Below are 12053 nucleotides of genomic sequence, written 5' to 3'. Positions count from 1 at the left end.
TATTCATATTTGCTGGGCATTTTTTTTTCACCATCAGTATATTAATGTCAGTGTTGAATTTTGTAAAATGCTTTTTCTGATTTTATTGAAATGATCATATAGTTTTTCTTCTTAATGTTATTAATGTGGTAAATTACAGTGACTGATATTTCAGTGTTAAATCACCTTTGCATTCCTAGGAAAAAATATATTTTATCACAGTGTAACAACCTTTTCATACAATACTGGATTTGATTTGCTAATATATTACTAAGAAAATTTAGTTATTTTTATGATTGATTTGAGGATACATTTTTCTTTTCTGGTAAAATCTTTCTCCAGTTGTGATGTTCAGTTCAGTCGCTAAGTCGTGTCCGACTCTTTGCGACCCCATGAATCGCAGCATATCCCGCCTCCCTGCCCATAACCAACTCCCAGAGTTTACTCCAACTCTTGTCCATCGAGTTAGTGATGTCACCCAGTCTTCTCATCCTCTGTCGTCCCCTTCTCCTCCTGCCCCCAATCCCTCCCGGCATCAGGGTCTTTTCCAGTGAGTCAACTCTTCGCATGAGGTGGCCAAAGTATCGGAGTTTCAGCTTCAGCATCAGTCCTTCCAATGAACACCCAGGACTGATCTCCTTTAGGATGGACTGGTTGGATCTCCTTGCAGTCCAAGGGACTCTCAAGAGTCTTCTCCAACACCACAGTTCAAAAGCATCAATTTTTCAGTGATCAGCTTTCTTTACAGTCCAACTCTCACATCCATATATGACCACTGGAAAAACCATAGCCTTGACTAGATGGACCTTTGTTGGCAAAGTAATGTCTCTGCTTTTTAATATGCTATCTAGGTTGGTCATAACTTTCCTTCCAAGGAGTATGCATCTTTTAATTTCATGGCTGCAGTCACCATCTGCAGTGATTTTGGAGCCCCCCAAAATAAAGTCAGTCACTGTTTCCACTGTTTCCCCATCTATTTGCCATGAGGTGATGGGACCGGATGCCATGATCTTAGTTTTCTGAATGTTGAGCTTTAAGCCAACTTTTTCACTCTCCTCTTTCACTTTCATCAAGAGGCTCTTTAGTTCTTCTTCACTTTCTGCCATAAGGTGGTGTCATCTGCATATCTGAGGTTATTGATATTTCTCCCGGCAATCTTGATTCCAGCTTGTGCTTCTTCCAGCCCAGCGTTTCTCATGATGTACTCTGCATATAAGTTAAATAAGCAGGGTGACAATATACAGCCTTGACGTACTCGTTTTCCTATTTGGAACCAGTCTGTTGTTCCATGTCCAGTTGGTTGTGATGTTAAGGATCATAAACTCATTTCCTCGTAAAATGGGTTGGGAAGTATTCATTTCTCTCTGTTGAAGAGTTTGTGTAGAATTGATAATACTTACTCTTGAATGTGGGCTTCCCAAGTGGTACTAGTGGTACAGAACCTGTCTGCCAGTGCAGGAGACCTAAGAGACACACCTTTGATCCCTGGGTCAGGAGGATCCCCTGGAGGGGGGCATGGCAACACACTCAACACACTCCAGTGTTCTTGCCTGGAGAATCCCATGGACAGAGGAGCCTGGCAGGCTACAGTCCATAGGGTGGCAAAGAGTCAGATGCGACTGAAACGACTTAGCACACATGCACACACACACACACTCTTGAATGTATGCTAGAATTCACTATTGTAGCTATCTGGGTCTGGGATTTTGTTTGTGAGAAGGTTTTAAATTATTTCTGTAGTAGATATAGGAAAGTTTTTTGTTTGTTTTGAATGAACATTGGTAGTTTTGTGTCTTTCATGTAATTTTTTGGTTAATTTCAGTTATCAAATATATTGACATAAGATTGTTCATCCTATCCTCTTATTATCCTTTTAATGTCTGTAGGATGTGTAGTGATGCCTCCTCTTCCATTCTTGTTACTATAATTTCGTTCAGTCTGTCTAGCTGGAAAGGGAAAGTGAAAGTCACACATTCATGTCCTACTCTTTGCGATCCCATGGACTGTAACCTGCCCAGCTCCTCTGTTCATGGAATTCTCCAGGCAGGGGCGTATTGGAGTGGGTTGCCATTTCCTTCTGCAGGGAATCTTCCTGACCAGGGATCAAACCCTGGTCTAGCTGGAAGTATTTCCATTTTGTTCCTCTTTTCAAAGAAATAGCTCTTTCAATCTTCTTGATTTCATCATCTCAAGCTATATGGTAATATTGTAGAGCATATGTGGAATTTTTGGCTAGAACAGCAAATTTTGATTTCTGAATCCTCTAGTTCATTACTGTAGAGGACTAGTCCTTAATGTTTCTTGGCTTACTTTCATGTAAAAAAGTACTAATAGTACTTTTATAATGGAATAGGAGTTGTGAGCCTGTAATGAAATAATGTACTGTTTAAGCACTGTAAAGTTGTAAAAAATCATGTAAATATTAATTGCTCTTTGGTTATTGTAAGTACTTCAGTGTTCTTGCAATCTCCCATTTTTTTAGCCATTCTCCTAATTTTATATTTTTTCCTGAATATTTTGTTACTAATCTTTTTTTTAGGTTATAGTTTCACCAACTATAAAACAAAACATAAGAACTTAAAAAAAAATACAAGATGGAAGTCAATCATTTTATGCATCTGTTTGTTAGAGTGGAACATACATAATCTGCAGAGAAAACGCTGTCACTGTGCCTAAGTGGGTGAGGGTTCTCTTAGATATAATAGTTCTGCTCACACACACACATATTTCTAACACATTTTACAGAACTGTTGTTGACCTGATGTCTGATAGGTTTCAGTCTAAGGTATGGGAAAGAAGAGCAAAGTGTTTTGACTAAAATATGGGCAAGTTCCTGTTTTATATATAGAATTAACAAAGTTTAGCTACAACTGAATAAATGACTCTGGTTTAATAAATTGCCTGAATTGCCTCAGTATGGTTGCAGTTCATCCTCTTTTTAGCCATTTGGCCATTTTAGCTATTTGGCCAGTTACCTATAAAAATGCAATACATTTTACATACACATAACACACACAGATAATTTTAATGTCATTAGTAGCATATGTTTGAATTGTTTTTGCTCATGGGATATTGGTAGACTTATACTATCTATTCCCCTTTTCCTGGTTTTCCCTGCATCACTTATTTTCATAAAGAGTAGTTTGAATCAAGGGTGTATTCTGTGTAGAGGAGGAAGTAGGGAGGGAACTGGAACTTTTATAACTATTATTTCATTTGAGTTATACAGTCTGTACAAGATAAGTGATATTACTGCTGTTGTCAGTTGAGGAAACTAAGTAATAAGCCTCCACAGCGTAAATGTTGTTCATAGTCTTAAAGTAGAGTCACAACCTTAATAAGAATTTGCCTGATCTCAAATCCAATATTTCACTTAACAACAAATTGGGTAATTTTCAAACATGTTACTTCTGCTGTTGAACTGCTGAAAAATTTAGATAGGAGCTGATTTTAAACCCTTCCTATCACAGTGTTTTGACGATCTGCTTCTGAATGAGCATGAACCAGTGGCATTTTAGTAATAACAAAATACATAGTGTTTGGACTGCTGCTCACATTGGTGCCTTTGGATGATTAAAATCATGATACCGTTTACTTTCCCTCCAAAATGACCAAAATAACGTATTAGGCCTTCTGAATTGTATTTCACATTGTGGAGATACTTTCTATGAGTTTTGTTGCCTCCATACGAGCAATTTGGTAATATTTACAGAGAATTAATTGAATTCTTCAGTGATTTGTGTGAAGGTGAGTGATAAATGTAAGATTATATTTTATATGCCCTGTTACCTTTTATGAATATATTGTTTAGATTTGTTTTTCATGATTATTATCTATTTCATGAATTTGCTTAATTTAAGAAATAGTACACTTCTCTATTCATTGAAATAGTTAACTGAACGCATCCTATCTGAACATCAGAATCTTTTCCATTTGTATTTTTGCAAAATGAGACAGAAATGTAAATTTTGGAGTGCTTCCCTGGTGGCTCAGAGGTTAACACGTCTGCCTGCAGTGTGGGAGACCTGGGTTCAATCCCTGGGTCAGGAAGATCCCCTGGAGAAGGAAATGGCAACCCACTCCAGTATTCTTGCCTGGAGAATCCCATGGAAGGAGGATCCTGGTAGGCTACAGTCCACAGGGTCGCAAAGAGTCGGACACGACTGAGCTACTTCACTAATCTAGGAGGCAGTGAGGGATACAGATTTCAGAGTTCTGTGGCCTCACTGGACACAATGAGGGACCCTATTTATGGATACCAAGATATTGTAGAAGGAAGTATGGAAGAAATGTGAAGGCAGCTTAAACCCATAATCACAGACACAGTCCAGAGGACATGCCATTATCACAATGGGATAATGGGTATTTAGGCCTGAATGATTTGGGAGTAAATGAACCTGAGTTCCACATTAGGCAGTCCTCTCAGAAAGTTAGCTTTTTGTGCACTGATTAAGGGAGCATGTATGCATTAAAGAGTTGAAAAAAGCTAGGGATACAGTGTGTACTGTATGAAAGACTTTGGTTGGTAACATATGAAAGAACTGGAAGTTGAGTCATACCCTTTAGAAATGGGACATTAGGTCCCCAAAACATTTTTTCTAGCTGTTACTTATTAAATTTAAGACTGTACTTCAATAAAAGATAATAAATTTAGAATATATATGTAATAAAAAATAAATTTGAGAGAATGTCCTTGAATAGAGTTAACCATCTTATTGAAGAGATTGGCCATAAATAAAGATCCCTGTTTATCTGTGGAATTATTGTTGGTTTTTTTCAGTTGCTAAGTCGTATTTGGCTCTTTGTGACCCCAAGGATTGTAGCCTGCCAGGCTCCTCTGTCCATGGGATTTTACAGGCAAGAATACTGGAGTGGGTTGCCATTTCCTACTCCAGGGGATCTTCCCGACCCAGGGATTGAACCCATGTGTCTTGCATCTCCTGAATTGGCAGGTGGATTCTTTACACTAGTGCTACCTGGGAAGCCCCAAAGAATTATTATATTATTATAATATGGGAAGCAAGACCAAAGACTATTGTTATATCATTATCACTGAAGCTTACTGTATTTTTATTTAGTGAGATTTTTCTTTTTCATGTTGTATTTACTTCACTGGTATTTGCAACTGAATGTGATTTAGAACTCTTTCGGTCCTGCCATTTGGATAATAACAAATGGGTACCACATGCATTTTCCATGGTGGAAGAATAGTTCTGGAAAACTTGAAGAGCAGTTCAATTCATTAGTTCAACACATTGTCTAAGTTCTGATGTAGAGCTCAGTAGACCAGATGATGAGACTGATGATGTATTAATTGAAAGTGCTGTGGCCATTGGCTGGAAGTAAGAGATTGCTTGGATATGTGGAGTAATGGGGGAAAAGAGAAAGAGTGAGCTGTCCTCACTCTTATGCTTATTATTGCTGCAGTGGTAGTATTGTCATGAATTGCTGTTGCTGATATGGATGTGCACTTGGGTTTGCTCATCATGGCAAGAGTTTGGAAACCATGAATCCAGTGCTGTGCCCATTGTGTTCCACAGGCATTAAGAACAAATGCATACATTTAAGTTATTTTTATAGTTCTGTAGAATCACTATTCAACGTCCTCAATAAATATTTCTCCTGTTTACCTTGGTACTCTGAAGCAGCTATAGTAGGTGATGTCTGGTTTAGTGAAACTTATGGAGGTATAATCCAGCAGTAAACTTGGCAAGAATTACATTTTACTAACCAGCAAACAGAAAAATTAAGTAAAACATTTTCCTTTTTAAAAAGTTAAAAAAGCTATATTGATAATTAAACTGGACTAATTGCTCAGTATTAAAATCTGAAAGGACATGACATGCATTGTATAGGAAAACTTGCATTTCATTTTTAAGGTTTCAGTCTTCATATCAAATGGTATGTTTCCATTTATGTGTTTCTATATGTGTTTTCCTTTTTTTTTTTTATGCAGTAGGCATTTTGCTACTTTGAGATTTTTCAGTGATCACATATTGAATGTTTTCTATGTCTTAAGTCACAATGCTGGGAGCATAAACTGTATTTCTAACTCTTTAGGAACTCATTGGTAGACATAAATGCACGTTGTTACAACAGGCTACTAAGTGCTATGTGCTAGGGACTAACTCCTGTGGGAAAGCAATGAAACAAGAAACTAGGCTATGGTGAAGTTCAGGAGAGCTTCACAAGAGAGAGATGTATTAGCCTGGAATTGAGGGGTAATTGGGATCTTATTGGAGGCTGTGTTTTGGGCAGAGGAGCATCGTGTACAAACTGGGGAACAGGTAACAGAACAGTACATGTAACAGCTGGAACAGCTGGTATGTTCAGATATACTTTGGGATGTAAGGTAAGGCACCAGAAGAGAATAAGATTGAAAGGATTTGTTGGAGCCAGAGTGTAACCTTAAGAAACTTAGAATTTATTTTATATGCAGAGGATATTTAATATGGAAGCTATATGTTATATTTGAGTAAGTTCATTAGTAGCAATGTATGAAGGGTCTGCTTGGAGGAACAGATCAGTAATAAAAGCATTAAGGGTACTTATCTTTTATGTGAAGGAATTTAGATACCTCATAGGAAGATAAGTGAATCCACTTAGATTTCTTGACTTCAGGTCAAGTAATATATTGCTTTCTCATTTCTTTTCCCTAGAATGGCTAGTTTTTTTTAAAATTACTATTATCAACTGAATATTGTATTAATTCCTACTTTTAAGTGGATCTGAGTCCTTTTTGATCATAAATTTCAATGGTTCAGTTTCTGAGTGATAAACCTCATGTTCCCTTTCTTTGTTTCAGTATTAGTGTTATTTCTTAACACTTCTGTTTCTTCAATATTGATTCAATTAATATTTCTAACACAGTTGTTTTTTGATTGAAAGTTCAGCTTCCTTTATCAAGTAAAATATTACTGAAAACCTAATGTAAGCTGAAAACTGAAAATTTTGCAGCTATGTGTAAGGGACTACATTGGTGAAATTGAAGGAGGCTTTATTGGAGTACAGTTTGAACCATACTATATAACTTAGAGGTGAAACTTGATTTATTGAGTATTTCAAAGTGTAATGCTTCTATAGTCAACAAATAATATTAATAGATGACTTTAATAAGATAATAATTTCTGTTTTTATATTTGTCCATGATTCTTTGATACTCATACCTTCATTGTGTTTTAATCTGTGAAAGCCATACTTGACTTTAGTTACTGTCACATTTTCTTTAACTGATACTTTCCTATTTTTTATCATTACCTTGTAGGCAATTGCATTGCCTCCTATTGCAAAGTGGCCTTATCAGAATGGCTTCACCCTAAATACTTGGTTTCGTATGGATCCATTAAATAACATTAATGTTGATAAGGATAAACCTTATCTTTATTGGTAAGTTATATATTTAATTTTAGTACTTTTGTCTTAAGCATTTCAATTTTTAAAAATATGTAACATAGTTTCAAGGCAACATAGTATGTAGAAGAAGTAAATAAATATGTTAAACCTATAAAGATATAGTTATGTCAGTTTATTCATTTCTTGCTGTTGATTCTAGGCTATCTGCCCTACTATTTTTCTTCCCCCCCTCAATTCCATTTTAAAAATCAAGCGTTATAGACCTTCTGTCTCGAGTCTGCACATATCAATTGTATGTTCTGAGTGAAGATGCTGATCAAAAAGAGAAAATGAGAAACAAACTACTATCAGATTTCTTTCACTTTGCCTTTTGACTTACATGGTTCTGTGAGCATAATTAAGCTATGCTTTGAAATACTGATTTTGATAACCATGTGCTGCTGCTGCTGCTAAGTCGCTTCAGTCGTGTCTGACTCTGTGCGACACCATAGACGGCAGCCCACCAGGCTCCTCTGTCCCTGGGATTCTCCAGGCAAGAACACTGGAGTGGGTTGCCATGTCTTTCTCCAGTGCATGCATGTATGCTAAGTCGCTTCAGTCGTGTCTGACTCTGTGCGGCCCTATGACAGCAGCCCACCAGGCTCTGCTGTCCACGGGATTCTCTAGGCAAGAATACTGGAGTGGGTTGCCATTTCCTTCTCCAGATAACCATGTGTGAGGTTATAATTAGATAAGATTAATTATTTAGTAGATAACTAACAGAAACGGTGGATCATCCCAACAATGGGTTCACCTGTGAGACTCAGAACTTGGTCATTTTAGATTACCAATAATGCCAAGTCATAAGAACATCAAACTTTCATTTATTACCTTACTATGTAGTAGGCATTATAAGTGCTTACTTGTATTACATCATTTAATACTTATAGTGCTCTGAAATAAGATTGCCCGAGTTTAAGTCCTGCCTTTACCACTCACTGTTTATCCTGTGCTTTGGTGTCTTCAGCTGTAAAATGAGATTAATAATAGTACCTATCATGTAGGATTTAACGGTAGCATAATATTTTATGTGCTTTTTATATAATGACTAGTTCAGAAATGTGAGTGTTGAAAAATGTGAGCTATTGATAGGTTGTAGACTCTACTACAGAAAGATTACATATGGATAGTATGTATGGATAATATGAGAGAGAGTTTTAACGAACATTTGAACTTCCAAACATAAATGGGGTTGAACTTCCAAAAGATCATTTTGGGAGATCATACTTTTATTGCAGTAGTACTGTCCTTTGTCAGAACATTTACAGGTTTTTATGTGTGATTAAATAAACAGCTGGAGGACTATTTCTCTGGAAGAAAATAATTCTACGTCTTAGTCACATCTTTTTTTTCTTTTTTTCTGTTTTAGACAGTACATGTATTCCTTTGCTTGATTTTGCTTGATTACCTACCTTTTTTTCCCAACTTGGCTCTCACTTTTTTTGTAAATTTGCAAGCTATTTTCAGAGATATAGTAGAATTAAAGAGCAAGTTGTTTTTGGAAACATTAACTGTGTATATGATTTCTGTATATGCTAATCCAGGTGATCATTGAAAGTTTATGAAATCTACTTGGTAGCCTTTTATTGACCATTAATTTGTTTTTATGTATTTGTGTTACTTTATGTATTTGTGAAATTGAAATGTTAAAAGATTCTATAGTCTTCTATTTTCCCAACTTAAATTTCTTCTTTTATTTCTAAAGTTTTCCTGTTTTAGTCTTTATTGGTACCTGTAATACCCTTTCTACTCTGTAGGTATACAAGTTTTATTTTTATAATTGTGTTTTATATTATTTATATAATAGTAATCTTCAGGTATATTGTTCTTTTAGCAGAGGATATTATACTACTTTCAGTTTTCTTTGCAGTTTTCGTACTAGCAAAGGAGTTGGTTACTCTGCTCATTTTGTTGGCAATTGTTTGATCGTTACATCACTGAAGTCCAAAGGAAAAGGTTTTCAGCACTGTGTGAAATATGATTTTCAACCACGCAAGGTATGTATAGGTAAATCATCTATTAAGAGTAATGCAATTCACCATTCCCACTATCTTAAAACTTAACTATTATGACTTCCATAATATTCTCTTTTATTGGTTTTCTCATGACTCCTATCTCTTATCTCTGTCTACATTTTCTTTGTACGTTTATGTCTAACTTTTGACATAAAAAAATCAGTTTCCTGCCCTCTTGCAGTGTCTGCTTCTCTCATTCACTCTCTCATTCGCTGTCTTGCTGTGATATATTCTATGACATTCTTCCCATGAACTCTCAGTGCATAGTTACTGACTGCCAGATACTGTTGTAGGCACAGAAGAGATGACAGTGAAAAAAACAAACAACATCCTTTCTTTTGTGGAGCTTCTTTTTTTTTTTCCCCCCAGGTATTTTTATTCAGTTTCAGGGCATATACTACCCCATATCCACAGGAACCCATCCTAACAGATTTGGAACTCATGTAAGGTGGAGGGACTGCTTCATTTCTTTTTCTTTCTTTTTTGTTATCCAATGTGTATTGTGCCACATACTGAAGAAAATACTATTTTGAATGGGGTTCTCAAATATATACCTTTAATTTTTACATGAGTCTAATAAAAAGTTTTCCCTTATGTAAGGGATAATTTGTTATTTCTATTAAAGAATGGCAATTTAGCCGTAATTCATTAATATATTAGAAAATAGCTTAAAAGCAATGATTTTAAATAAATTTATACATTAGAAGGGGATTTCTTTTTTTCTTGATACAAATCCCACTTATTTTCATATAATTCTCATTGTCTCTCCTCTAGAAATTCTGATTTATTAGATTTGGGATGAGACCTAGGCAGTATTTGTCAAATGTGCCAAATTATTTTGAATTTTAGTGGGAATTTGTTAGAAATACTGATCCTTGGACTTATTTTCATGGCAGGAATATATATGAGTTTTTAACAAATGCTCTATATGATTTTTCTCATCAGACAGGTTTGAGAAACAGTGCTTCAAATAGTAGAAATAAGAAAACTTAAGAATCAAATAAAATTACCATTAATTAATAAAAAGCAGTTTAACCTGATTGTTCTCTATCTCTCTTTTTTCTCTCTCTTTCTATGTCTTTACATTGTTGCCTTTTGAGAAATACATTCCCATTTGTAACAAATCTCTCTCTCTCTCTCTCTCTATGTGTATATATATATATGTATATGTATATGTATATATGTGTGTGTGTACATATATCTTGGTAGGATCACAGAGTGAAGTAGGTCTTGAAAGGCCTTCTGTAAAGATTTTTATAAAATCTTGAAAATCATAAGTATTTGATTTTGTGCTAAGTTGCTTCAGTGGTGTCCAACTGTTTGCAACTCTATGAAGTGTAGCCTGCCAGGCTCCTCTGTCCATGGGATTCTCCAGGCAAGAATACTGGAGTGGGTTGCCATGATCTTCTCCAGGGGATCTTCCTGACTTAAGGATCAAATTCATGGTTCTTACATTTCCGACTTTGGGAGGCTGGTTCTTACTGTTTGATTAGTCAAGATAGCTTCACTCTTTTATTTTTTCCCTTTGTTTAGTTTTTTCAGATGATACCCTAGCTAAGTTGTTATCCTTCCTAATAAGAAGTTTAGTTGGACTATCAAGAAGTGTTTTCCTAGTGCTATCACTTAACCAGATGTTTGACCTTGTGGAAATGAATGTAAATGATTAGCATATTACCTCATATGTAGTAACGTGCTCAATGCATATTAACTACTATTGATATTTGTATAAATATCATGTTATATTTTTCTACTGAATTCTTAATATAGTCCTTTTTTATTGTTGCTGTGAGTGTCTTTCTTTTATACTGCTATTTTTGAGTCTCAAACTAAACGCAGACCTCAGTGTACATTTATAGTATCAGTATACATACACACTATCCAAGTTTATTCCTGTTTCCTTTAGTCAAAAACTATCAAGTCAAAACTTGGGCTTTTTCGGTTCAAAAAGTCACTTGTCTGTTATCTGTAGAGTACATCTTGATTTTCCTAAGGAAAGAAAATAGAAAAGTTTATTTTCTTACAACTAAGTATTTTTCATTTTGAGATCATTCATTAAATTGTGTATTCATTTATTCACCCATTTAATCTTACATGTTGATGTTATGACCAAAAGCAGATTCCAAACTTAATTATGTGGCTAATAATTGGCTAACTTTATTAATTAAGTTGGTTACCACTACCCATTTAAGTGAAAAATTGGAAACCTTTTTAGATTCCCTTTTTAAAATTAGCACCTCAAGGCAGTTCTGTTAACTAGTTCCTGTCCCCCCCTTTTAGAATTACCAATGCCTTTATCTTAATGGCATCACTCACTCGATGGACATGAATTTGAGCAAGGTCAGGGAGATAATAGGGAAGCTTGGCGTGCTCCAGTCTGTGGCGTAGCAAAGAGTTGGACACGACTGAGCACCTGAACAACAGCAGCTTTTAGTCTTAACAGTCTCACGTCCTCACTGCTGTCAGTTATATTCCTATGCTATGGAGATGATCATGTCACTTTCCTGCTTTAAATTCTTTAATGATACTGCACTTCAGTTCAGTCGCTCAGTTGTGTCCGACTCTGTGATCCCATGGACTGCAGCACTCCAGGCCTCCCTGTCCATCACCAACTCCCGGAGCCTGCTCAAACTCGTGTCCATTGAGTTAGTGATGCCATCCAGCCATCTC

General features: G+C 35.8%; 1 protein-coding gene across 9 annotated transcripts in view; it reads left to right on the top strand.

The window, feature by feature from the left end:
• The window catches only part of NBEA (neurobeachin), a 644508-nt gene that overhangs the window by 89171 nt on the left and 543284 nt on the right, over nucleotides 1–12053 (top strand). For all 9 annotated transcript variants that reach the window (XM_043477413.1, XM_043477415.1, XM_043477416.1 and 6 more), the window contains exons 5-6: nucleotides 7244–7365; nucleotides 9242–9368. In XM_043477413.1, coding sequence (XP_043333348.1) covers nucleotides 7244–7365; nucleotides 9242–9368 — 249 coding nt within the window. The remainder of the gene's footprint in view (nucleotides 1–7243; nucleotides 7366–9241; nucleotides 9369–12053) is intronic.

Source organism: Cervus canadensis, chromosome 9 (assembly GCF_019320065.1).
Source record: "Cervus canadensis isolate Bull #8, Minnesota chromosome 9, ASM1932006v1, whole genome shotgun sequence".
Classification (NCBI taxonomy): domain Eukaryota; kingdom Metazoa; phylum Chordata; class Mammalia; order Artiodactyla; family Cervidae; genus Cervus; species Cervus canadensis.
This window is presented reverse-complemented; position numbering and strand designations above follow the sequence as displayed.